We start from the raw sequence: 25,250 nt of genomic DNA on the forward strand, positions 1-25,250 counted from the left end.
GAGGGGAAGGGCGGCTTTGTCCTTTTTGGTTTTCGTTGTTTCCTTTGATAAGAGATAGATTATATCTTGGTATATAAATGATAAACTTATGAAATAAAAAAAGGATGTGTCTATGCGTGTCTGTATGTGTGTGTGTGTTTATCGTTTTTTCCTTTTCTTTTCTGTTCCTGCTTCTCTCTCATATTTATCTAGATCCACACAAGGACAACATACTCTATTCAAGCGAACGTATCCATGAAATTAACTACATCTACTTTATTGGCTGCTGCCACTGTTCAATATGCCTCTGCTTTGGTCATTCCTGATTTAAATGCAAATAATAAAGACTCTTTAACACTAAAAAACAAAGAATTCGATAAGACCAATAAACCCTCCATCAATAACAATAACAATAATGTTAATATTAATATTAAGAACAAAGACCAACTTGCACCACTTTATGTCCATCCAAATTCTAATACAGCTTTAGATTCTTCCTCTTCTTCTTCTCCTCCTCTAAATATTAAATCTAATGAAGACTTTATGGCTTCCACCATTAAGAATAAATATATCATTATCTTTAAAGATGGTATTTCAATAGACTCAATTAATCTACATAAGGAAATGATCCAACAAGCATACCTTCAATATATAACTTCGTTACCTAAGGAGGAATCTTCTGAATTTTTGAAATCTTTGCCACCCCATTTAGACGTAGGTGGTATAATAGACTCTTTCCAAATAATTGGAAGTAAACTAAACGGCTATATAGGTTACTTTCCATCCTATATCATCGACATCATCAGACGTAATCCATTGATTAAATCTATCGAAATGGATTCTATTGTGACTATAAAGGACTTCGACACCCAGAATAATGCTCCCTGGGGGCTAGCCAGAATATCGCACAGAGATCCACTAACATTGGGTTCTTTCAACAAGTATTTATATGATGACAATGCTGGAGAAGATGTAGATGTTTATGTTATTGACACAGGTATCAATATCAATCACAACGATTTTCAAAATAGAGCAATGTGGGGGAAGACTATACCTGACAATGATCTAGATATCGATGGAAACGGCCATGGTACACATTGTGCTGGTACTATCGCATCACAACATTATGGTGTGGCCAAGAAGGCTAACGTCATTGCAGTTAAAGTCTTAAGATCGAATGGGTCTGGCTCAATGTCTGATGTTATTAAAGGTGTTGAATTCGCTGCTTTGAGCCATAATCATAAGTTAACTAAGAAGGATAATAAAAAATATAAAGGTGCTGCTGCTAATATGTCACTCGGTGGTGGTAAATCCCCATCTTTAGATATGGTTGTCGATGCTGCTGTTAATGCTGGGATCCATTTTGCTGTTGCAGCAGGAAACGAGAATCAAGATGCTTGTGATACATCTCCTGCCGCAAGTGCAAAGGCAATAACTGTGGGTGCTTCTACTTTATCTGATGATAGAGCCTATTTCTCCAATTGGGGTACTTGTGTCGACGTTTTCGCTCCAGGTTTAAACATCTTATCCACTTATATCGGCTCTAATGACGCTACTGCCTCTTTGTCGGGTACCTCAATGGCTTCACCACATGTGGCAGGTTTATTGGCATATTTCTTATCTCTACAACCAGACAAGGACTCTCAATTTAGTTCTTATTCACAACTCACTCCAGAACAATTGAAAAAGAAATTGATCGATTATTCAACAAAAAATGTCTTGTTTGATTTGCCCGAAGGTACACCAAATAAATTGATCTTTAATGGTGCCGGTCAAGATTTATCTGATCTATGGAATATTTCTACATCAGAATTAGGTCTTGATTTGAATTCTGCTGACCAAAACGAAGACAATAAAGACCAAGTATTACTCCAGGAATATTCTAAAATAGGATTATTGTCAACTGACAACATGTTTGAACAAATAAGGCATTTATTTGGTAGTATGGATCTATTTTAAATAATAGGAAATGTTTTATTGGAGGTTTGCCTGTTCAGTTCCTTCTAATAACAACGAAAAAAAAAATACTGTTTTATTGATACCATTATTTTTGATTGCTTTTTTTTTTTTTTTTTCATTTCTTTCTCTTATTCATTTTATTTCATAGCATAGGATTTTAAATCATATATATGTATATATATTCAATTTTCATATAAATTTATAAATAATAATAACAAATTAAAAAAAAAAGATAGTCAAAAATTGAAGATCAACCTTATTTTATTTTATTTTACATAATTATTTTTTATATTATCTCTTTCCTTCATCTCTCTAAGTACTTAAACGTCTTTCGTGTTTTTTTTATCAATTGTATGATACTTTTTGTTTTGCTTATTGTAGCTTGTTTTCTTAAATGCACCCTATTAAATATAACAAAAATGCTAACAGTGCTAATTACCTCTAATAAACATATCCAATATTTAAAAAAAACTTTTAAATAATTGCTTTGGTAAATTGCGATTAACATTAATCCGATGATTATTCAAATATATTCACCGTTTGGATCCAAGGTTTTTGGGTCCTTCACTTTGCAATTAAGTTTTATTAATAAGGCTGTCAATTTCAAGGTTTACTCTTATATCTTCTCAAATCAAAGCACTTTTAAATACAAAAATATTAATTTGAATTTGTAAAACTATAATGAAAATGCTTAACTATCTGTCATCATTTTACATAAATACATACATACATACATATAAACAAATATTATAACAAAGTGGAGGCAATACTATTGGCAGCAGTTCTACCAAACACGACGCATTCTAACAAACTCGATCCACCCAATCTGTTAGCTCCATGTACACCACCAGAAACTTCACCCGCTGCATACAAACCCTGAGCTACTGGTCTACCATCCTTTTTTAACACTCTTGCATTTTCATCAATCTTAGCACCACCCATAGTGAAATGAACCACTGGTGTAATTTCTCCTACATATACTATTTGATCCTCTGTAATTGGTGTATCCCCCATAAAAGTATTTATAACTAAAGATCGATTGAATTCATCGTTATTACCATTCTTTGAATATCTTTCCAATTCTTGAACCATACCCACAGTAGAGACAGAAAGATTATAATCACTCACTAATCCCTTGATGGTAGTCTTCTTTAAAAGTTTCTTATAGATGTAAAAATCCATGCTATATTTATAATTTTCGTAAACTTTTTCACTTAACACTAATATGGCTCTTTGATCATCCTTTGGTGTTGATGATAAGATAGCTGCAGTGACATTATCTCTTGTATCCAATTCATTTGTGAATCTTTTACCTGTTACTGGGTGTAATAAAATACCGCCTAAACCTCTCAATGCTTCTGCTGCTAAAAATTTCTTATTATTATCACGATCAGTAGGATCAATAAACCCTGTTGGGTGCACTTGAACTTGATCCATATCAATCAACTCAGCTCCTAGCTTCTCTAATATTATTTGGCCTTCACCCAAAGTTTCAGGACCATTTGTAGTTGGTAGACCGATCAGATCTGGGGTGAACCTTTCTAACAATTTTTTAGAATAACCAAATCCACCCGATGTGAAAATAACATTAGACGTCTCAATGGTATGTGAATTCCCTGACTCGTCGACATACCGAACCCCACTGACTTGGTTATTATTTAGATCAATATCGACATCTACAACTTTACTATTCAATAAAATTTTAACCATATTTGGATTCCTCTTCGAAATCTCTTTGAGTCTGTTTGAAGTAGTAGAAACAATTTCAAAACCTGGAGGCAACTTACCCTTTGATCTGTGGGTCCTTGGAGCCGAATGCCCACCCAGTTGTACTAAACTATCTAATTTTAATCCAAAATCTTCTTGTAACCATGAAATGGCTCCACTAGACTCATCAGTCAATTTTTTCATTAATGATCGAATGCCTCTATGCTTAGCTGACTTGATTGTATCCTTTAAAAATAAGTCACTTGAATCTTCAATATTAAGGCTTTCCTGAGTTGCTGAAAAAGCACCATTAATTCCACTTGATGCTTTAATCGAGTTTCCACCAATTTTCTCTGCTTTGTCTACTAAAATAATTGGAATATTATATTTTGTAACTAACTGATTTCCGGCTGAAAGACCAGCAAGACCAGAACCTACAATGACTACTGGTTTGAAATGAGAAGTACTAGAAAAAAATCTTTTCAAACTGAATGAGCTAAGTGAATTCAACGATGACTTCAACATTATAACTACAAAAATGATTAATAGAAAATAAACCAGTTTTCTTAAAGGTCTTCTCATTATTGTAATACGCTAACAAAAAAAAAGATAATATAACAAAGACCACTAGTATCAATAAGATGATAACTAAAAAAAAGGGAAAAAAGATTGCACTATATCTAATATAAACGTAAAAAACACTTGATTTCGTTAGTACTCAAGAATCAATCAAACAAAACGTGAAGTTCTTTTTAAATAGTCATCATACTACTGATTGGAGATCTACCTTATCATATATATCGATGCCTTCGAGCTGTCAAGCCAATTACTAATCTTTTAAGTACAAATAGCACAAAGGAAAAAAAAACAACAAAGAAACAAAGAAAAAACAATACGTGTCCAGATCGCAGAAAAAGAAACTACACGTTAACAATAGCAATAATACCTAGTGTAGTGTGTGAGTGTTATTTCTGTCAGTAAATTGATTTTTCTTTCTTCTTTTCTCACTCTGCACTCCGTTGGTCCACATTCTTCATCACTGCCGCGATTAAAGTCAGAAGTGATGAGTGTCGGTCCTCATAAGTATAAACATACAATCGAAGAGGAGGCAACAATGTGTGTGTATATGCACATGCACGTACTGCTACTACACTGGTGATTGACTGTTGAAGTAAAAAATATGATAACGTCCGTTTTAATGCTTATATAATTGATTCTATATTTTGAAAGACAAGGGGTGATGTTTCTCCCATCCCACACTTCTTCTTTATACGTATTTACAAGATTTATATCACTACACGCACAGTTTTTTATTGGTACTACTACTGTTTCACGTTCTAACCCATTCCAATATATCACCTATGCTTCTTGGCGATTTTGTATAGTTCAAAGATGGCAGCTGGTGTCATACCTTGAATTCTACGTGCTTGTCCAATTGTAGTGGGTTTCACTGTATTTAATAACATCTTACATTCTGTTGATACACTAGGAATACTACTATAGTCAAAATCTGGAGGCAATGTAATCATTTCATCTGCATGAAACGCTCTTACAAATTGATTCTGTTTTACAAGATAGGGTTCATATTTTGCTTGGACATCCACTTTCAAAGCAATATGTCTTGGTATCTCCTTATAATTTATATTTAAGTCTGGTATTACTTTGGACAATAGTTGTAAAGAGACTCCTTCAAAACGGAACATCTTCCATGCTGAGTTCTTTGTTGACGAATTCCCAATTGGGATATTTAAATAGCTAGACCATCTAGCAGAACTTAAAGAAAACGTTTCCAGTTTTCTCTTTAGTGAATCATACACAGATTTATCTGATTGAAATTTGTTCCATCTTTTGGATGTTATGACTCCTAAATCATACCCCTTTGAGGTTAATCGAAAATCTGCATTATCCGCTCTAACACTTAATCTAAATTCAGAACGTGATGTAAACATTCTATATGGTTCCTCGATACCTTTAGTAATTAAATCATCAATTAATACACCAATATATGAATCAGAGCGAGTCAATTTTAGAGTTGGTTTCTTCCTGGCAACCAGCCCCGCATTGATACCAGCAACAACACCTTGAGCACACGCTTCTTCATACCCAGTAGTACCATTAATTTGTCCTGCTAAAAATAACCCTTTCACCAGCTTAGTCTCTAATGTCTGTTTCAATTGTCTGGGATCAATATAATCATATTCAACACCATACGCAGGTTGTAAAATTCTGACATTTTCAAGACCCCTTACCATCCGTAACATTTTCAATTGAACATCTTCAGGCATGGAATTGGATATCCCATTGGGGTAAATAACATTGGAATCTAATCCTTCAGGTTCTAACCAAATTTTATGTGATTCTTTATCAATAAACCTTAACACTTTTGCTTCTATGGAAGGACAGTATCTGGGTCCCTTTACAGTTTCTTTAATATGAATACTCTGCGATAAATTTTGTAAAATATAATTATGCAATTGATTATTTGTTCTTGTCCCATAACAGTGCAATTGATCCTTGATGGAGACTTCCTCATTTAAGAAACTCATGGAATATGGATCTTTATCACCTTCTTGAATCTCCAGTCCATTGAAATTAATACTTGATCTATCTAACCTTGCCGGAGTACCAGTCTTTAATCTACCTAATTTAAAACCTAATTCATTTAAGGTGTCACTGATCCCGTATGTTGGATCTTCATTGATTCTACCTGCAGGAAAACTTTTCAAACCAATATGAATCTCACCATTGAGAAATGTTCCTGTTGTAATAACCACAGTCTTAGCACTCAAAATTTGGTTACTTTCATTATCCAAAATTACACCACAGACATGCTTCTTCCTTGGATCGATGATCAAATCTTTAACTTTCCCACTTGATAATGATAAATTAGGATAGTTATTCAAAATGCCTTGTATCCCCTTTAAATACAATTTTCTATCAATTTGTGCTCTTGGACCCCACACTGCTGCACCTTTGCTTCTGTTTAACATCTTAAATTGAATACCTGCATAGTCAGTAACTCTTGCTACCACTCCATCAAGCGCATCGACCTCTCTCAATAAAGTACCCTTCCCTACACCACCCATACTAGGATTACAAGAACAAGTACCAATCTTATCTAAATATGGTGTTATTAATAGGGTATCACTACCTGTTCTAGCAGCACCAGTGGCAGCTTCACACCCTGCATGACCGCCACCCACGACAATAACATCATGATGAGGACATGAATCGAGGATTCTTTGAATTGAACTATCTAGCATAATACATCTCCTGGAGACATTTTTATACCATTTCACTTCACATAAATTAGCTACACCAGTTTTTACAACGTTCCATCCCCACATATCCCACTTTATTGTAACTAATAATAATACTACTGTACTACTCTTCTCCCTCCTCTTCTATTTGGTTTTTGTTTTATCTGACCCATGTCGAATACATAAAATAAGAGCATATTTTGAAATATATATAAATCTAGGGAGAGTGAGGGGAAGAAGGAGTACAACTGGGTCAGCAATGCAATAGCAATATTTCATGATGTGTCTATTACACAGATATATATCTACTAAACCCCTCTGTAAAACCCTTCAAATATTCAAAACTCATCGGGACAAATGAAATAAAAACCGAACTAGAAAATAATCGCCCCACAGAAAAGTCGAACACTCACCAATTCACTATACATGATAAAGATCAATTTTTCTTTTTTAAATTAAAGCAACAACAAAAAAAATAAAAAAAAAAAGAAAAAAAAACAAAACTGGAAAAAAGGTAATTTTTTTTTCTTTTTTTGGATTTTGGAGTCACAAACTGAGTCAAATTCGGAGTCAGAACTTTTTTTTTTCATTTTTCATTTATTTTTTCCTTTGTTAGCCTTCAAGGAGAATCTTCAATTAATTGGTAATTAGTGATTCTGATGATCCTTTGTATTTGAATATATAAATTATATAATTTATCCGTCAAGTTGTGCATTATGTTCTTAACTCTGACTCATGGTATTCAATGGGAAAAATACTATGAAAGGAGAGTTAGCAATTCGTGCATGCTATTTAACTCTTGAGAACACTTGAAAGAATTCGATATAAATACTTAGTAACCACAAAAGTAGTTGATCGCTTAATCCATATACTGCTCTCTTTGTCCAGTTTTCCAGGGCAATTTTCCTTAGAATTAGTTTGCCATATCAGTTACTTAATAAATTCCACATCGACATATCAACTACCACAACAAACATAAAAACTCCTATAATATATAGAACACATTTTTTATAACTTTAACCATGTCTTTAAATCTTTTAGTCCTAGGGAATGGTGGTAGAGAACATGCTTTGGTTTGGAAATTATCACAATCTAAAACTGTAAAAAAGATATATGTTGCCCCAGGCAACGGTGGTACAGCCACAATGGAAAATATCGTTAACGTCCCTGAACTTGCTCCGGTTCCTGCGAATTTCTCTAAATTACAAACTTTTGCTCAAGAAAAGGAAATAGATTTGGTTATCCCAGGTCCTGAACAGCCCTTGGTTGATGGCATAACTACTATTTTTAATAAAATAGGTGTTCCAGTCTTTGGTCCATCTAAAGCTGCTGCACAATTAGAAGGTTCTAAAGTCTTTGCTAAAGATTTCATGAATAAACATAATATTCCAACGGCAAGATTTTTTTCCACTACAAGTTATGAAGATGCCAAGAAATATGTTGAAGAAATTGATTATCAGGTTGTCATTAAAGCAGACGGGATTGCTGCTGGTAAAGGTGTTCTAATCCCAACTACAAAAGACGAAGCTCTTGATGCTTTGAAGACTGTTATGGTAGAGAAACAATTCGGTAGTGCAGGTGATGCTGTAGTCATCGAAGAGTTCTTAGAAGGTCAAGAAATTTCTATTCTTACCATATCAGATGGTTACTCTTACTACAGCTTACCAGCTGCACAAGATCATAAAAGAATTGGTGAGAATGACACTGGGTTAAACACTGGTGGTATGGGTGCATATGCTCCAGCCCCTGTAGCCACACCAAAACTATTGAATGAAATTGATAAGACTATCATAAAACCAACGATTGATGGGTTAAGAAAGGATGGTTTACCCTTTGTTGGTGTTCTTTTCACCGGTTTCATTATTACTAAAAATGGTCCAAGAGTGCTAGAATATAACGTTAGGTTTGGTGATCCAGAAACTCAAACTGTTTTACCTTTATTAACTGAAGATACTGATTTGGCTCAAGTGTTCCTTGCTGCTGCTGAACATAAATTAGATTCTGTTGATATTAATATCAAACAAAACTCCTTTGCCACCACTGTTGTTCTAGCTGCTGGTGGATACCCTGAATCTTACAATAAAGGTGATGAAATCACTATTAATAAGTCTCAATTACCAAACGATTCTTACATTTTCCATGCTGGTACGTCTTTTGATGAATCTAGTAGCAGAATATTTACTTCTGGTGGTAGGGTAATTGCTGCAACTGCAGTAGCTTCAACTTTGAGAGAAGCTGTAGATCAAGCTTACAAAGCCGTCAATTGTATCACGTTCAAGGATGCTTATTATAGAAGAGACATTGCCCATCGTGCTTTTAAAGATACTGCTGCTGCCGATAACAACAAAGTATCTATCACTTATGCTGATTCTGGGGTTTCTGTTGACAACGGTAACTTATTAGTTGAAAAAATTAAAGCTATGGTCAAGTCCACAAGAAGACCAGGTGCTGATTCAGACATTGGTGGTTTTGGTGGTGTTTTTGACTTAAAGAAAGCTGGTTATAATACTAATGATACTTTATTAGTTGCTGCCACCGATGGTGTTGGTACTAAATTAATTATTGCTCAAGAAACAGACATTCATAATACAGTAGGTATCGATTTAGTAGCTATGAATGTCAATGATTTGGTGGTACAAGGTGCTGAACCATTATTATTTTTAGATTACTTTGCAACTGGTGCTTTAGATATCAAAGTCGCTTCTGATTTTATCTCTGGTGTTGTCGAAGGTTGTTTACAAAGTGGCTGTGCTTTGGTAGGTGGTGAAACTTCTGAAATGCCAGGTATGTACCCACCAGGTCACTATGATACCAATGGTACTGCCGTTGGTGCTGTTAACAAGAATGCTATTTTACCAAAAATTGATGAAATGGAAGCTGGTAACATATTATTGGGTTTAGCATCTGATGGTGTCCATTCTAATGGGTTTTCATTGGTCAGAAAAGTTATTAAACACGTTGGTCTTTCATGGAACGATCCATGTCCATGGGACGAGACCAAAACATTAGGTGAAGGTATCCTAGTACCAACCAGAATCTACGTAAAGCAATTATTACCATCTATTAATAAGAATCTTTTATTAGGTTTAGCACACATCACCGGTGGTGGTTTAATTGAAAACATTCCACGTGCTCTTCCAAAGCATTTACAAGCTAAAGTAAATATGTCTACCTGGGAAGTACCAGAGGTTATGAAATGGTTTGGTAAAGCTGGTAATATTCCAATAGATGATATTCTAAGAACATTAAACATGGGTATTGGTATGGTCTTAATTGTCAAGAAAGAAAATGTCGCAGAGGTCAAGCAATTACTAGCTGAAGCTAAGGAGACTGTCTATGAAATCGGTGAATTGGTTCCAAGACCAGAAAACCAACCTGGATGCGTTGTTGAAAACATTGGCAATCTTTATTAGAATTTAATATTATCCTTATTTGTTTTTTTCTATAGTTTATATCTTCTTTACTAGCATATAGAATTGTATTTTTCGTAAATCTTTTCTCTTTAACATTTAGATCTATTTATATGTGATGAAGTATATATATATATATGTATATTGACGTGTCACGTAGAGTAAGATACCAAATAAGCTACGAATATTCAAATATGAGTGTAGGGTATAAGGATGTGGATCATGTGTCTATTATTACTTATTAACATATAAAAGTTGATCGACTTTGTAAGTTTTCTGAAATTCATTTGAAATACACAAATACACGGAATTTAAACCGAACATAAACGGAAAAAATTTAAAACCGTATAAAACAGAATCATTTTAAATTGGAATACCAATAACAATAATAATATAGTTTGACAAGCCCCTATCTAATTTAAGATTTACTGATCGTAATACATTTTTAATGTTACACAGAAATTGTCCAAGAATAAAAACATAAAAAATATTAGAAACAACATCAAATAATAAACAATTGTGATATCTTCAACGTCCTATCTGACCTTCCATACAATCGATATTTTTTCAATATAGATAAAATAAAACAAAAAAAATAAGATCAAGACTTACTTATTGATAAATGGAACAAGAATATAGCTCCTTGTCTGAAGAGTTCCAAAAAATATTATTGACTTCTTCTTCTGTGACTGGGCCCAATGCTTTAAATAAGGCTGAAGATATAGATATCAATGGGGATATATCGGATAAGTTGATCACCTCACAACATGCGGATTTGTATGAAGAAGTCACTGAGTTAGATACACCTGATTTTGATAAATGGGTACCATTTTTGAGAGGCTATATTGAAAAAGGCCAATTGAATGCTGTAATTGATGAATTGGAGGCTTCCATTGATGATAACTTTAACCATGTAGAATACGAACTTTTACATGATTCTCAATTGAATGATAACCTAGAATCTTTTATTACCTCTATCTCAGGGATTCAATCTACAATTCAAAATGATTTATTAGATGAAGTCAAGTCTTTACGGAATCAGTTAAACCAATCAACTAATGATCTTATTTCAAAAAAACAATCATATCTAAACAATAAAAAGACTACATTGAAGATTGCAGAAGCTAGAATCATTATGAATAAAGTTGTAAGGTTGTTAGAATTATCAAGCAATTGCCAAACCTTGATCCAAGAGAGAAGTTTCTTCAAAGCTTTGCAAAGTTTAGACATCTTAGAAAGAATGTACTTACAGGAATTTAAAAATACAAATTTTGATTTTTTGAAGGAATTTTACAATTCACTTCCAGTCTTGAAATCCATTATTGAAGATGAATGTTTAAATCTAATCAAAAACTCTTTTAATTCAAATTTGGGTAAGAACTTAATTGAAGTTGGTAAAAGCATATTCTCTGTTTACAAAGAACAGTTATATCCTGCATGGATTGAACGTAAAACTTCGATGAAATTGTATTCAAATTTTTGTTTTAATTCACCTGCAGAAATATCTACCAGAGATCAAAGTGTGTTGGAAGGAATTACTTCAGATCATTTTTTCAGTTTGGATGAATTTCATGATACTATTTTGATATTTGAAAGATTAAATGAATTACCATACCTAGTATCTGAATTTGAAAAGGAATATGAGTTTAGAAAGTCTAAAATAGTATATCCACTATCATGGAAGAAGACTGTTTCTAATAACCATAAAGGAACGACAACAACAATAAATCCAAACTCCATACCGGGTGAGATTACAGGAGATGCTTTTACAGAACAAATGAGTATCCCGTTTTTCTTTGAGTATTTCGCCAAAATTATAGGATTTCTATTGTATGATATACATCTGAACAATTCTACTGATTTTTTATTAGTTGATCGAAATCAAAACACGACTAATGAATTTTGGAAAAATTTAATGAACCGATTATATCAATATTTGAAATATTTTTTAAATATAATGCTTAATAAGGAGGAAGAGTTAATTGAATTCAAAGACTTGTTAGCAGTATTCATTTGTATTCTAGAAAATTATAAATTGAATATAGATCTTTTGTATGACATCTTAGTGTCAATATTAGAGAAATATTGTGAATTAAAAATTGCAAGTTTTGAAAAGGAATTTACAGATTTATTAAATGAGGATGATTTTATGCCTTTAAAAGTAAATAATCGCTCATTATATGAAAAAGTGATTAAAGTGTGTTGGTTAACCAAAGATAAACAACTACATGATACAGTTATGAAAAATAATCAAGATAACGAGGGATTTTCTGTAATATTGCCATTTTCCCCTTTGTATCCAATGACTATAACCATAATCAAGAAGATTTACAATGATTTTACAAAGTTTACGAATGAATTTTATAGACTCAACTTATCTCAAATAAATAACATAATTATTAACAATATGGAAGCCATAACTGATATTGTGAATAATATGATTAGAGAAAAATTGGATAGTACCTCAAGAGAAGAAATTTCTCAAATATTAATTAACTTAGATTATTTTATCATAGGTGCTAAAGAAATGAGTAATTATATGAGTAGAGAAAATGTTTTGAAGAACCCGGATATTGAAATTAGATTATCAGCTATGAAGAATTTTACCGAGAGTAGAAAAATGGCTGAAACCAAATTGATTGAATTAATTGATTCTAAGATATCAGATATCTTAGAAACAGTCAACTTTGAATGGGATTCTAAAAATATTAGACAGGAACCAGATATAACAATCATTGATTTAGGCCAATTTTTGGAGATGATGTTTGCATCAACTTTAATTAACTTACCATATAGTGTTCAAACGCTACTAATTTTTAGAGAATTTGATTCTTTGACTAGAAAGGTGTTAGAAATTCTTTTAACTGAGACGCCAAATCATATAACACAAGAGAGTGTGCATAATTTTGGTATAGACATTGAATATTTACAAAGTATTATACCTAGAATCTTTTCTTTCTCAAAGGATGACAATGCTGAAAATATTGACTCACTTACCGTTGATAATTACCACAATACTAATAGTCGTACCTCTACACCTGTGACTCCATCGACACCAACATTTAGCGGACCAGCTATTCAAAACAATCCAACAACTCTATACGAGAATAACATAAAATCTTTAGAAGAAACATTCACTGAGTTAAATCAATGTATTGAATTGATGAAGTTAAGAGACCCCCAAATGTATTCAGATCCAGAGATGAGAATGAAGAAGTTTTCACGTATTAAAAGTGAAGAAGCAAAGATATTATTAGAAAAAGTTAGAAATAGGACTTTATCCAATGAGGAAACCTCCAGCAATTCTGATCCAAGTAATGATACGTCTACTGATGAAAAAGAATCTACCATAGAGTTAAACACAAAAAGATTAGCTAACTTCTTTAACCGTAGATGAACACTCCACTAGGACACTTATATATACATCATTTGATATAACCTAATCTTTGAACCATCACTTGTTAATTTTTCATAATTTTTATGTTCTTAGATGATAATCTGGAAAAAATATATTTAAATATGCAGAAATAAAAAAAAAAAATCGAAAACAAAAGAATATAGTAAGACAAAAATCAGAGAAAACTTTTCATGTACGTTAATGACTAACAGTAGAGTGAATTTATTACAAAAGAAAGATCTCTAAGGAAGTAACCATTACACACTAAAGTTAATCAAATTCTGTATTCTGTTTTTTTATTATTTTTTGATTTTTATTTGTGAATCTAGTTTATAATCTAATATCTATGGGGAAACGTGGGAATAATAATCATCAAAATAATGACAATCAAAAGAGAAAGAAATTCAAAGTTTCTACTGGATTTTTAGACCCTGGTACATCTGGAATATACGCTTCGTGCACTAGACGTAAGGAACGTCTGGCTGCACAAGAACTAGGTCAATTATTAGAAGAAAAAATGGAACAATATTATAAAGAGGAAATCGAAGAATTACATAGTAACTCGAAGGATAATACTACTGGAGAAACAAAAGATCATGAAGATTCTAACAAAGAACAAAAAGTAGAAGATTTGTCTATTGAAGAACAATTAAAAAAAGAATTGGCCAATATGAGGAAGCCTCAACAGTCCAAGACTAAAGACGAAAAGAAAAAGGATATACTACAATTGATTGACTTGAACTGTGAATGTATGATTTTTTTCAAGACGAGACGTCCAATTGTTCCAGAAAAATTTGTTAAAAGGATAATGGAGGACCTAAGTGACCCAAACGATAAATTGAAAAGGACTAGATATATACAAAGATTAACACCAATTACCAATTCATGCAGTGCTTCTATGGAACAAATGATTAAATTAGCAAATCAAATATTGGCGCCACATTTCCACGAGCCAAACGGTAGACATGATTATAAATTTTCTATAGAGTTGACAAGAAGAAATTTTAACACTATTGAAAGAAATGATATCATAAATCAAATTGTAGCTCTTGTGTGTCAAAATGGGAAATATCAACATCAAGTAGATCTTAAAAATTACGAGAAACTGATAATAGTGGAATGCTTCAAGAATAATATTGGAATGTCTGTAGTTGGTGGCGATTATCTAAAGAAGTACAAGAAATATAATATTCAAAGTATATTTGAAGCCAAATTTAAAGATAACAAAATAAACGATGACAAGGATATAAACAAGACAAAAAATTAGTAGTTGTTTCTTTGTAAAAAAAGATTTAAGTTATTCAACACTAAGTATTTCAATTCCAGTAATACATATAAGCAATTAACACAGGTACATACGATTGCATATAGACACATAAACAAACTTACATACAGTAATAATAATTAACTTAGAACGAATAAGATTCAATACCTTTATTATAATCAACCAATTTTTCCCACGCGAGCCAATCACTTGTAGTATTAGGGAGTAAACCCATCTGGTTCAATTTCCTGATACCAATAAACATCAATGCACCTTGACCCAATACATAAATAACCATAGCCACTCTCACTTGACCTTCTATATCTTTATTTCCTAAAACCGGTTTGAAAGCGGTTGCGATACCAAACAATGCCTTAATAGGTCCTACCAACATCATTAAAGTGGTCATAATAGGGATAATTTGTAAAGATGTACCTGACATATATGACATCACAAAATTCATAGGAATAGATCTTGCAGGACCAAACGCTATTTGCCATGCTTTTTGAGTCTGAAGTTGATTGATATTTTGGAGAGAGATAGCAGTATTAGCTGAATTTTTTACTTTCAATTTATCAGAATGAGTATCAGTTATTATAATTGGTTTGTATCCGAAGGGGGGTAAGAGCGTGTCCTTTGGTTCTTCTCTAAAAGTCTTAGTAAAAGCAGGGTCTGTTAAATTTTTAATCCATTGTGGTAATTCCATTGTCGTCACTATCAAAGCAATCCAAATCAAAACAAAAAATTCAACCTATAAAAAAGCTGTGCTATTAATACCAATTCTCTACTTTGAAGGGTATATATCAAGCATATACCCTTCCACAACAAATCTGATATCATTTCATAATGAAGTATTTGCAGGTTAATGATTATTTTTATATCAATCCCCACACCAATCCGTATAAAATACAATTTTTTTTCTTATATCCTTCATTTTTTATCTTTTCGAAATACTCTTGTAAATAGCAATCTTATTTTCATTTTGAAACAAAATAGTAGTACGAAAAAGTTGAGTGAAATATAACAGTGTTAATAAGCAAGTATACAGCCACCATTACAGGAAATAATGTAAACTGTATAATGAAATGTTGTTTCACTTCAATTTTAATACATGCTTTTCTCATGCACTCGATACCAATTTTTTGCTAATTATATATACTATATCTATAAATGCTCAATAAAAAAATATATATGTAAAAGTGCCTAAATCATTAGCCTTTTCTTCTTAACCAAACTTTGTATTCACCAATCTTTCTCGTCTCCTACTTTCTTTATTCATTGCTTACTTCTTGATCAATAATAAACAATTTCTTAATCTTATCATAAAATTGTGATTCAGTCATCATATCATCTAATTTGTTCCCTTTTTCACTACCTACACCTGATACTTTGTCAATAATGTCATTTTCAATTTGTGTGTTAACGATATTAGATCCGTCTGTTATCATAGATGAAGATGATATAGGTATTTGAGGAAGTAAATTTCCATTACCATCATCCATATAATTACTACCGCCAAGTATTCCCGAATACATCACTCTCATATCAATTAATAAAACATTCACCAGGTAATTCCAACTTTCATTATTGGAGATCCTTTTAAAGTTTAAAAAAATCTTTGAAATTTCACTTTCTTGTAAAAATTTCAACACTTCTTCTGTAATAATAACAAGATGTCCCATATATCCTAATGCATTATTATTACTTTTATAAAACTTGTAGTTTTGTTTGTAACCTTCAATAATAGTATCAACTATAGAAGGAGATGTACAATTTTGAAATAAACTGTAGACAGAACCATTGTCAGAATCCTTTTCAATATATGTGAGAGCTTCTTTTGGGAAAAAAAGTGAATAAATTAAGAATACATTATATGATGAAGAATCGATTCTTCCATTTAATATTTGTTGTATAATATCAAATATTACATTATGAAACATATTATTCCACGGGCATTTTAATAATGTAGAAATTAATTTAGGTAAAAAGTTTTGGTCAAATAATTTTATCTTAAATTGATCTCCCACCATGGCATTTTCCCGCAACAATACATCTAATTGAATTGAAATTTCTGTAATACAATATGGTCTATTAGTTTCTTCAAAATTAACTTTATTGGATTCAGTGTCCGATATTGACCCAACCATATCAATCATAGTTTTTGAACTATTCTCATTGTTCATAATATAGAAATTATTATTATCATTTTGTGATTCTAGCAAATTTTTCTCTATTAAGGAGCGATCTTGATTAATTTTTAATGAAAAATGTTTTGAAATATGCAAATTCAGAGATGTCATATTTGAACAATGTATTAATTCAGCTATCAATTCTAATATCCTAAGTTTAACCATTCCAATTGGAATATATTTTGTATTATTTCTTGTATGTACAAAATTATGTGATTCAACTAGATCCTGCTTAAGTGGTTTAATGAGTTCAGGTAATCTTTCCGTAAATGATTGTAACAGATCCCCTAAATAAACGGGATCTCTTTCAGATACTGTTCTGTTAATGTCTAAAAATGCTTCATCAGTATATAGTTTATCATAATCTGTATTATTCTTTCTTATTAGTTCGATAATAATAGTAACAATATTACATAACGCACTACCACCTTCCCGTAATATGATATCTACTAAGTCACTAGTAATCTTTGATGAACATAATTGTCTAGTTAACTTGTTTGGGCCAATGCTGAAATCATCTATTGGAATATTTGAGGAGATTTCTACTAACATCTTTAAAAAATCTGTGATACATGTTTGAATAGATCCTGAATATTTATTATTATCAAAAAATTCCAAACATTTAGGAATCAAATTTTGATCATGAACTGTATCGATTATACCAGTTGGACAATCCGGTTTATCAGTAGAAATAATTTTTAATAGAAAGTCCAAAAGGATTGGTATATTATTATGTCTCAATATATCATCAACCAAGCTAGGCAAATTTCTAATAAAATTTAAATAGTCTGTTTGCCGTGAAAATAATAAGGTTTCATGAATTTTCAAAAATATTGACAGATGCGGTGATCTTTCATACTGGCAGTTTTGTTGATTCAAAATAGACCACAGTTTTATTAATCTTTCCTTCGATTTAACCACTAATTCAGTAATCAACCATATTCCACCTTGAGACAAGATGTCAGAGATACAAGTAGCCAACAGTAACGGACTATATGAATTATTATCATTATGTGTTTTGTAATTATCTATTGGAAAAATGCTGTTTATAGTATTTTGCAAAATTGGAATATTATTACTATTATTAAAATTTGTAGACTCATCCATAGTTCCTAAATAATCATCCAAATTATTAAAGTTGGGTTTATTTCTCTCTAGAAACGTCTCTTTACCAATGTTATCTAGACACCATAGTAGCTTATCAATTAAATAGTCAATATGATGAACTATCAATCCCGTATTTTCATCAAAGAAATAACCTAAACACAGAAAATCAATCAATCGACTATTATTAACATTCACAATATCATCAGAATCACTATTACTATTCCTAATTGATGATAAAGAAATCAATTCATCTATCAAATTATCTTCTCTCAATACTTTATCAATAAAACTACTATTTAATTTTAACCACAACTGTATGTTATTACTAGTACTGTTACCATTATTTTTATTATTAAAAGAATCATTACTAGAAAAAAATAACAGTGATGAAATACTGCTTTTTGAAGGAGATACAGTCAAATCCATTTTATTGTTAATAACAATGTCACTGCTATTGTTATAAGACATAATATCTTCAATTCTCAACGAATTAATCTTACTTAAATCATAAATATAATCACTGTCATCGTTATTAATAACATCATTACTATAATCATCCTCATTGATATTGCTCGACTTTAGCATAGATATCTTATCATTTTTCAAACTTTTAGTATCTACCGGAGTAATTCTGTTACTATCTGTACCATGTAACAATACAGATCTCATATCAGTATTACTATTACTATTAATTTCTGAAAATTTTGAAGACATATTTTCAGACGGTACAACATTACTATCCAACGCCTCCAAACGCCTTAACAAATCAAAATAATCATTTAGTATGTAATCAATATTGGATTTCCTAGGACTCTGCGGTCCAAATGGCCAGAATGACATATCTCCTCATAAATAGACTAGCAACTCCAAACTTGAATACGCCTACTAAACCCAATACACAACACGTAAAATAAGAACAAAAAAAATAAAGAAAAAAAACTTAAACTAGTATAACCGTTGATGATTTTTACAATTATGATGTTTGAAGATTATATATTCGATCTTCTTTCCACAATTAGATGCACCTCTATTTGATCTACTCTTGCCACTACAGGATTTCACTCTTTTCATCACGTCTATATCTGCTATTTGAAGAAAGCCATAAACTTTTTTTTTTTCAATTTTTTTAAAAAAAATTCTTCAGTGTAATATTTGCTTGAGAGAAAAAGCATAAGAATCAAATAATAACCAAAAACAACAACGTCTCATATAACCGACTCAAACCTTATTGCACGTAGAAGAATTTTAATTATATTAGTGACCTACTTAGAAAGAAAATTTGCGGATTGAAATTTTTTATAGATAAAATAATGAGAATCATTAGGTGCATCGCAAAAACCGTGATTCTTTTCCTAGTTTTGTTATCTACTTTACGTTACTCTTGTGATAATGGCTATATTACAAAACAATTGGATTGTTTATGTCATTACTCTCGAATTGGTGTATTAGATCAAATTTTAACTAATAAATATCCCGTTGGATACAAGTTAACGATACGTGATCCATTAGAACCAAAAATCAATTGGGTATATGATCATATTACTAGCGGTTGTTCTTATTTGAGTGAAAAAGTTAATGAGAATGAATCATTAAGAAATTTGGTCTTATATTATAAGGAAAGATCGTCTATTGTTATCAATAATATCACTTTAAGAGGTAAATTTTTATGGAATCATTTATATAACTCTTATGACTTTGATTCAAAATTGGTTAAAGTTTCTAAATTTCGGGATTCCATCCAAAATTCTCTAATGAATTATTTTGATTGTGGTAAGAATCATTTAGTTTCAATAGTCAAGTTATTTAATGAGAAATATGCTACTATAACAGCTCCATCATCTTCTTTCCCCTCTATTTTCTCATCCTTATTTATTTTTACTGAGAATACCTCCTCATTGACCGTTGCTAGCAAAGCTATAAGAAGTGATTTCGATGATAAAACTGAAACTTTTACTATCACTTCTACAGTATATAAAACAATGACAGGTACCTATGATCTATCACCCTCAGAAGCTGGAACAGCTTGTATTATCGGTAATTCGACAATTAATGAAATAAATATCAATGATTTTTCTAATAGTATTGTATTAAATGAACAAGATATTATACAAAAACAATTCGATGACTGGACTAATTCAATTGAAAATAAAGTGCAATCTATTATCACTGTTTTTGATAAATTAGTCAATGAAACAATTGTTGATATCACTAACCAGACAGAAACTTCCTTAAAACCTAAATTCCATTCTTTTATGAATGAGACAAAGACATATTTTAAAAACATTACTAGTGCCACTAATGATATTGACTGCAAAATGGAGATTGATCCAGTAACAGGAAAAGCTATATATTTTGATAAGGATGGGGTCACACAATTGGAAAAATATATTGATAGACAATATGTCCGTGATATATTTCATGATTTAAATCAAATGAATAATCAATTTGTAGACATGGTGCATAATGAATTAAAGTTATTAATGGATCAAGTCAATGGAAAAGTGGAGCTTTTAAGAAAGGATTATATTGATATCTATGAAGAGTGGGCTAATGTGATGGTTAATGAATGGTCCAAGCGATTAGTGTATGCCGACATTGTTAATGCCAACACTAATGATGTTGACAATGATATGAGCAATAACGACAATTGGAGAAACTTTTTAAGAGTCAAGGAACAAATTATTCAATCCAGAGATGAATTACTTAATCACAAAGTGATATTAGATTATGTAGAGACATTTATCAGGCGTGTAGAATTTTCACTAAAGATGTTACTGAAGGAAAACGGGGAATATACGTATATCTTACGTTCCAAAGCTAATCTTGCATTCCAAAAGCGTGAGAAAGAAGAAGCTGAACTGAAAAGACAACTGGAGGAAGAACTATTAAAGCAAAAGGAAGAGGGAGAATTAAAGTTACAGTTACAACAACAAAAGAGACATAATGAAAACATCAGGCAATTTCACGTAGATAAACAGGCACAGCAACAGCAACACAACCATGTTGAAGTGAAAGGAAAAAAAAATCATAAACAAGAAATTATTGATATTCAAGAGGATGTTGAAGTTTTCGAAGATTCACAAGGAGAAGTAACTGAACAAGAATAAAACCAATAATTATAAAAAACTTCTACATTATTGTTATCTTTTATTTCTTTTTTATTTCATTTTATTTCATTTTATTTCATTTTATTTCATTTTATTTCATTTTATTTCATTTTATTTCATTTTATTTCATTTTATTTCATTTTATTTCATTTTATTTCATTTTATTTCATTTTATTTTATATATCTAACTAATATGAACACTGTATATTCCTGTATAGCTGTATATCAAGTATATTTAGTATATTTACATATTTAAATATATATGATTATTGGATAATATATGCATATATAAACTGTTTACTATGTTCTATTCTGTAACAACTACTGTAACAACCAAGGAGCAATTAGGGTTATATTAAGTGCACATCTTTGTTATTTTCTCATAAATAATAAAAATAAACATCTAGGGTATTTAGAAAAAAGGCACAATTTCCTCTTTTTTATGAGCTGAAAAGTTAGGGTGATATTTGCTTTTCTACCACATTATTAATGCTCTAACTGTAGAAAGCAGAGAAAACCTAAAAAAAGGAAGAGAATCACATGAAAGAGGCAGAATGAATGTGAAAGAAAGCAGAGACAACGTCTATAACCATTCTACATTTATATTTTTATAACTATAAACCTGTACAGCAAAGTTATTTTTAAAGATAGGGATTACAACAACATATTTTGTAAATTTTATTTTGTAGGACCTTGCAAAAAAAAAACAATAATAATAATAACAAGAAGAAAGAAGAAGAAGATATCAAGCACACCCTTAATTTTTACATTTGATTCCGATACACTTTTCATTCAAAACGGCGTCCTTTTAAGAACGTGATTCAATATGACTGATTTTATGAATCCAATAGACAAAGAATATATTAATTCACTGTTCCCTGCTTATTTATTGAAACAACCTATTGGTTATGATCTTTTAAATTGTTACTATATTAACAAAAAATTATTCCAAAAATTACATGAAAAAAGGTCACTGGAATCTACTATCCAAAAAGATGATATAGAAGATGATGCAACACCAAACACTGCAATTAACAATAATAAAATTAATTTAAGTGGGTTCCATCTAATGTATAAAAACGGTAAAAATTCAGATCAACTATTAAGTGCTGATTTGAAAAAAGATATCTGGTCTAATTTAATGTCTTTAGGTGTATTAGGTACAATTCCATTTGATTCCGTTAATGATGACTACTTAATTCAAATCTATCAATATTTTTATCCAAATGACGTTCGAGTGACATTTAACAACAATAACAACTCTATTATTAATAATAATCGTAGTATTAATATTCCTGACAGCCGAAATATATCGTCCACATCACCGGAATTTATAACCACAGATATTTATTCCACTATAGGTTATACTCTACCAACAAGATGGTTATCTCAGCGTAATGATCGTATAATAATATCTAATGATCAATTTTCTAAACTTAGTATTAACTCGAATTGGGAAAGACCTTTAACGATTGGTTCTAAAGCTACAGTCAGTTCATTCTCTTACAACAGAAATAGGTTAAGAAATACAGCTATAAATATTTCTGGTGATAACAATAACAATAACAATAATGATTCTAATAAAGAACGTAGAAATAGATCTTTGAATTCTATGTCTGACTACATCATGACTTGGTCAAATAACACTATACCAGCTTCTAAGGTAGCAATTTTCTATTATGAAATTAAAATAATAGATGTGAGTAGTACTGAAAATGGTAAAAATTGTAACATTATAGTTGGTTTTAAATATTCAAATTATCCAAATAACAACAGCAATAGTAATAATAATAATCCAGCAATGATTGGTTCTACAAATTTTAATAATAACAACAATTGTAATATATATGAGCAATTAAACCCATCTTTTATTGTTGGTAGTAATACTCGTAGTGGTCACACAATAAGAAATAGAAATAGAGAGCGAAGAAGAAGAAGAAATAGATTGAGACGAAATCAATCAAGTGGAAGAAGAACAAGTTCCACAACAATAGGATCAAATACAACGCCTAGTGGGATAAATATAAATCGTGATACCTCAGTATCTGGAAACAATCATGGTAATGAAAATGATACTGACGATGATATTAATATGAGTGACAATAACAACGATGATAATGACGATAACAGTGAGGATGATGGTAATAGTGGTAGTGATTATAACGATGATGGTGATTTGGATATTACCACTACTGCACATCATCGCAACAATTCCAATATAAGAGCCAGTCTAGAAGCAACTAATTCTTTCATTATATCCAATAGCAAACAGTTTCATGGAATTGATGACACATTCTTTGGGTATCATGGATTTGATGGTAAAGCTTTTTCAATATTGGAAAGTGAAACGTTTGCTAAGCCATTTGGTATCAATGATGTTATCGGTTGTGGTATAAATTACATTAATGGTACAATATTCTTTACTAAAAATGGTAATTTCTTAGGAACGGCTTTTAGTGAATTCCATGATATCGACTTAGTTCCAGCTATTGCACTGAAAGCGGGTAATTCAATACAAACAAATTTTGGTTTATTTGAAGAATTCACATTTGATATTTTAGGATACCAAAATAAATGGAAACAAAGAGCATACGATCACATCTTTAATTCTGTAGATGTGAAACATGGTTATAGCATAATTCCAGAAAGTGGTTCGGATATTAATAGCGTAGATATAGATCAAGGTGAATTACTATTTTTATTAGGTAAAGATAGAAGAATATCTGAAAAAGATGGATCAATGTATAAAATTCAACCCAATTATGTTCCAATTAACAAATTGAATCCAGAAGACGAATCAATTTCTCCAACTTTAAATTGTTTGATTAATGGATATTTAATTCATGAGGGATTAATTGATGTTGCAAAAGGGTTTTTAAAGGATCTGAAAGATGAAATAGAGACGGAAACAGAGCTTGATCAACAATCTAAAACATTGTGTAATACTAGTAACAACAATAATAATAATTTTAATATAGGAATACAGAGACAAATCCTAAAATATAATGAAGAGCAGATTTTCAAGGAAGAGAAGTTATTACATATAAGGCAAGAACTAAAAAAATTAATAAATTCAAGTGAAATTGATAAATGTATTGAATATATTAGAACACAGATTCCAGGCTTCTTAGAATTTAATATAGAGGCCTTATTTGAGTTGAAACTAGTCAGGTTTTTAATAAACATCAAAAAGAACAGTTCAAATGTTGAGAATTTAATACATGAGGGGCAATCATTAATCGAAGAATTTGTTTATCAAAATCATGAAATCCTTAGTAATAGTAATATTAAAATAAATAAGGAATTAAAAGAAATATTTCAATCAAGAATCAATTCAGCTGCATCATTATTGGCATATAATTCACCTTTAATAGAAGCTCCAGAAGATTTATTGATGATGTTGTCTCGTGAATTCATTCAGGATAGATTATTTTTGATGTTGAATTCTAATATATTATTATATTTGAACAAAACAGATGAGTGTGCATTAGAGAATATTGTTGGGTATACACGTACTATGTTTTCTACAATGAGACAATATCACCTTGAAGGTGATCAAAGTTATAGTATAGATCCAGATCTAAATTTTCAAATGCCACAGGAATATGAATATTTAACAAAAGAGAAAAAGAATGAAGTAAATACAATGGAAAAGAATATAGAAAGTATAAAGAATAGTACATGTTTAGAGACACGATATTATAAAATTATCAATTTGGATGAAGATATACTGAGTATGAATTAAAAAGAGAAAAAAAATACGGGGAATAAATATAAACAAAGATTATAGTTAATAATATATGTATATATATGTTTTTGTATGTATGCATTATAATAACTAAATATATACACCAAAAGAATTTGAACTAAA

General features: G+C 30.9%; 10 protein-coding genes across 10 annotated transcripts, besides 1 other annotated feature; 6 read left to right on the plus strand and 4 right to left on the minus strand.

Moving 5' to 3' along the window:
- Positions 1 to 234: 234 nt before the first annotated feature.
- Positions 235 to 1,938, plus strand: PRB1 (proteinase B; the record flags this gene model as incomplete). Its single annotated transcript, XM_064861232.1, has 1 exon — positions 235 to 1,938. One exon carries the CDS (start codon positions 235 to 237, stop codon positions 1,936 to 1,938), a length of 1,704 nt encoding a protein of 567 aa, XP_064716909.1.
- A 747-nt stretch (positions 1,939 to 2,685) lies between these two features.
- PWA37_004758 (uncharacterized protein) lies at positions 2,686 to 4,227 on the minus strand (the record flags this gene model as incomplete). The annotated part of the gene is made up of 1 exon (XM_064861233.1): positions 2,686 to 4,227. One exon carries the CDS (start codon positions 4,225 to 4,227, stop codon positions 2,686 to 2,688), a length of 1,542 nt encoding a protein of 513 aa, XP_064716910.1.
- A 773-nt stretch (positions 4,228 to 5,000) lies between these two features.
- Positions 5,001 to 6,992, minus strand: MTO1 (tRNA modification protein MTO1; the record flags this gene model as incomplete). The annotated part of the gene is made up of 1 exon (XM_064861234.1): positions 5,001 to 6,992. One exon carries the CDS (start codon positions 6,990 to 6,992, stop codon positions 5,001 to 5,003), a length of 1,992 nt encoding a protein of 663 aa, XP_064716911.1.
- Positions 6,993 to 7,927: 935 nt separating this feature from the next.
- On the plus strand, positions 7,928 to 10,318 carry ADE57 (bifunctional aminoimidazole ribotide synthase/glycinamide ribotide synthase; the record flags this gene model as incomplete). The annotated part of the gene is made up of 1 exon (XM_064861235.1): positions 7,928 to 10,318. The coding sequence occupies one exon, from the start codon at positions 7,928 to 7,930 to the stop codon at positions 10,316 to 10,318; it is 2,391 nt and encodes a 796-aa protein (XP_064716912.1).
- A 619-nt stretch (positions 10,319 to 10,937) lies between these two features.
- On the plus strand, positions 10,938 to 13,712 carry SEC15 (Rab GTPase-binding exocyst subunit SEC15; the record flags this gene model as incomplete). The annotated part of the gene is made up of 1 exon (XM_064861236.1): positions 10,938 to 13,712. The coding sequence occupies one exon, from the start codon at positions 10,938 to 10,940 to the stop codon at positions 13,710 to 13,712; it is 2,775 nt and encodes a 924-aa protein (XP_064716913.1).
- A 346-nt stretch (positions 13,713 to 14,058) lies between these two features.
- On the plus strand, positions 14,059 to 14,979 carry TAN1 (putative tRNA acetyltransferase; the record flags this gene model as incomplete). Its single annotated transcript, XM_064861237.1, has 1 exon — positions 14,059 to 14,979. The coding sequence occupies one exon, from the start codon at positions 14,059 to 14,061 to the stop codon at positions 14,977 to 14,979; it is 921 nt and encodes a 306-aa protein (XP_064716914.1).
- A 142-nt stretch (positions 14,980 to 15,121) lies between these two features.
- EMC4 (chaperone EMC4) lies at positions 15,122 to 15,682 on the minus strand (the record flags this gene model as incomplete). The annotated part of the gene is made up of 1 exon (XM_064861238.1): positions 15,122 to 15,682. One exon carries the CDS (start codon positions 15,680 to 15,682, stop codon positions 15,122 to 15,124), a length of 561 nt encoding a protein of 186 aa, XP_064716915.1.
- Positions 15,683 to 16,247: 565 nt separating this feature from the next.
- On the minus strand, positions 16,248 to 19,112 carry SAP4 (Sap4p; the record flags this gene model as incomplete). Its single annotated transcript, XM_064861239.1, has 1 exon — positions 16,248 to 19,112. One exon carries the CDS (start codon positions 19,110 to 19,112, stop codon positions 16,248 to 16,250), a length of 2,865 nt encoding a protein of 954 aa, XP_064716916.1.
- A 470-nt stretch (positions 19,113 to 19,582) lies between these two features.
- Positions 19,583 to 21,379, plus strand: SHE10 (She10p; the record flags this gene model as incomplete). The annotated part of the gene is made up of 1 exon (XM_064861240.1): positions 19,583 to 21,379. One exon carries the CDS (start codon positions 19,583 to 19,585, stop codon positions 21,377 to 21,379), a length of 1,797 nt encoding a protein of 598 aa, XP_064716917.1.
- An 826-nt stretch (positions 21,380 to 22,205) lies between these two features.
- Positions 22,206 to 25,124, plus strand: VID30 (glucose-induced degradation complex subunit VID30; the record flags this gene model as incomplete). Its single annotated transcript, XM_064861241.1, has 1 exon — positions 22,206 to 25,124. The coding sequence occupies one exon, from the start codon at positions 22,206 to 22,208 to the stop codon at positions 25,122 to 25,124; it is 2,919 nt and encodes a 972-aa protein (XP_064716918.1).
- A 93-nt stretch (positions 25,125 to 25,217) lies between these two features.
- Positions 25,218 to 25,250: part of a sequence feature (Short protein (PWA37_004767, KAK5963066.1) was converted to a misc_feature.) that runs on past the window's edge.

The sequence above is a fragment of the Arxiozyma heterogenica genome (assembly GCF_036370985.1).
Source record: "Arxiozyma heterogenica strain weizmannii chromosome Unknown scaffold_7, whole genome shotgun sequence".
NCBI classification, from domain to species: Eukaryota; Fungi; Ascomycota; class Saccharomycetes; order Saccharomycetales; family Saccharomycetaceae; genus Arxiozyma; species Arxiozyma heterogenica.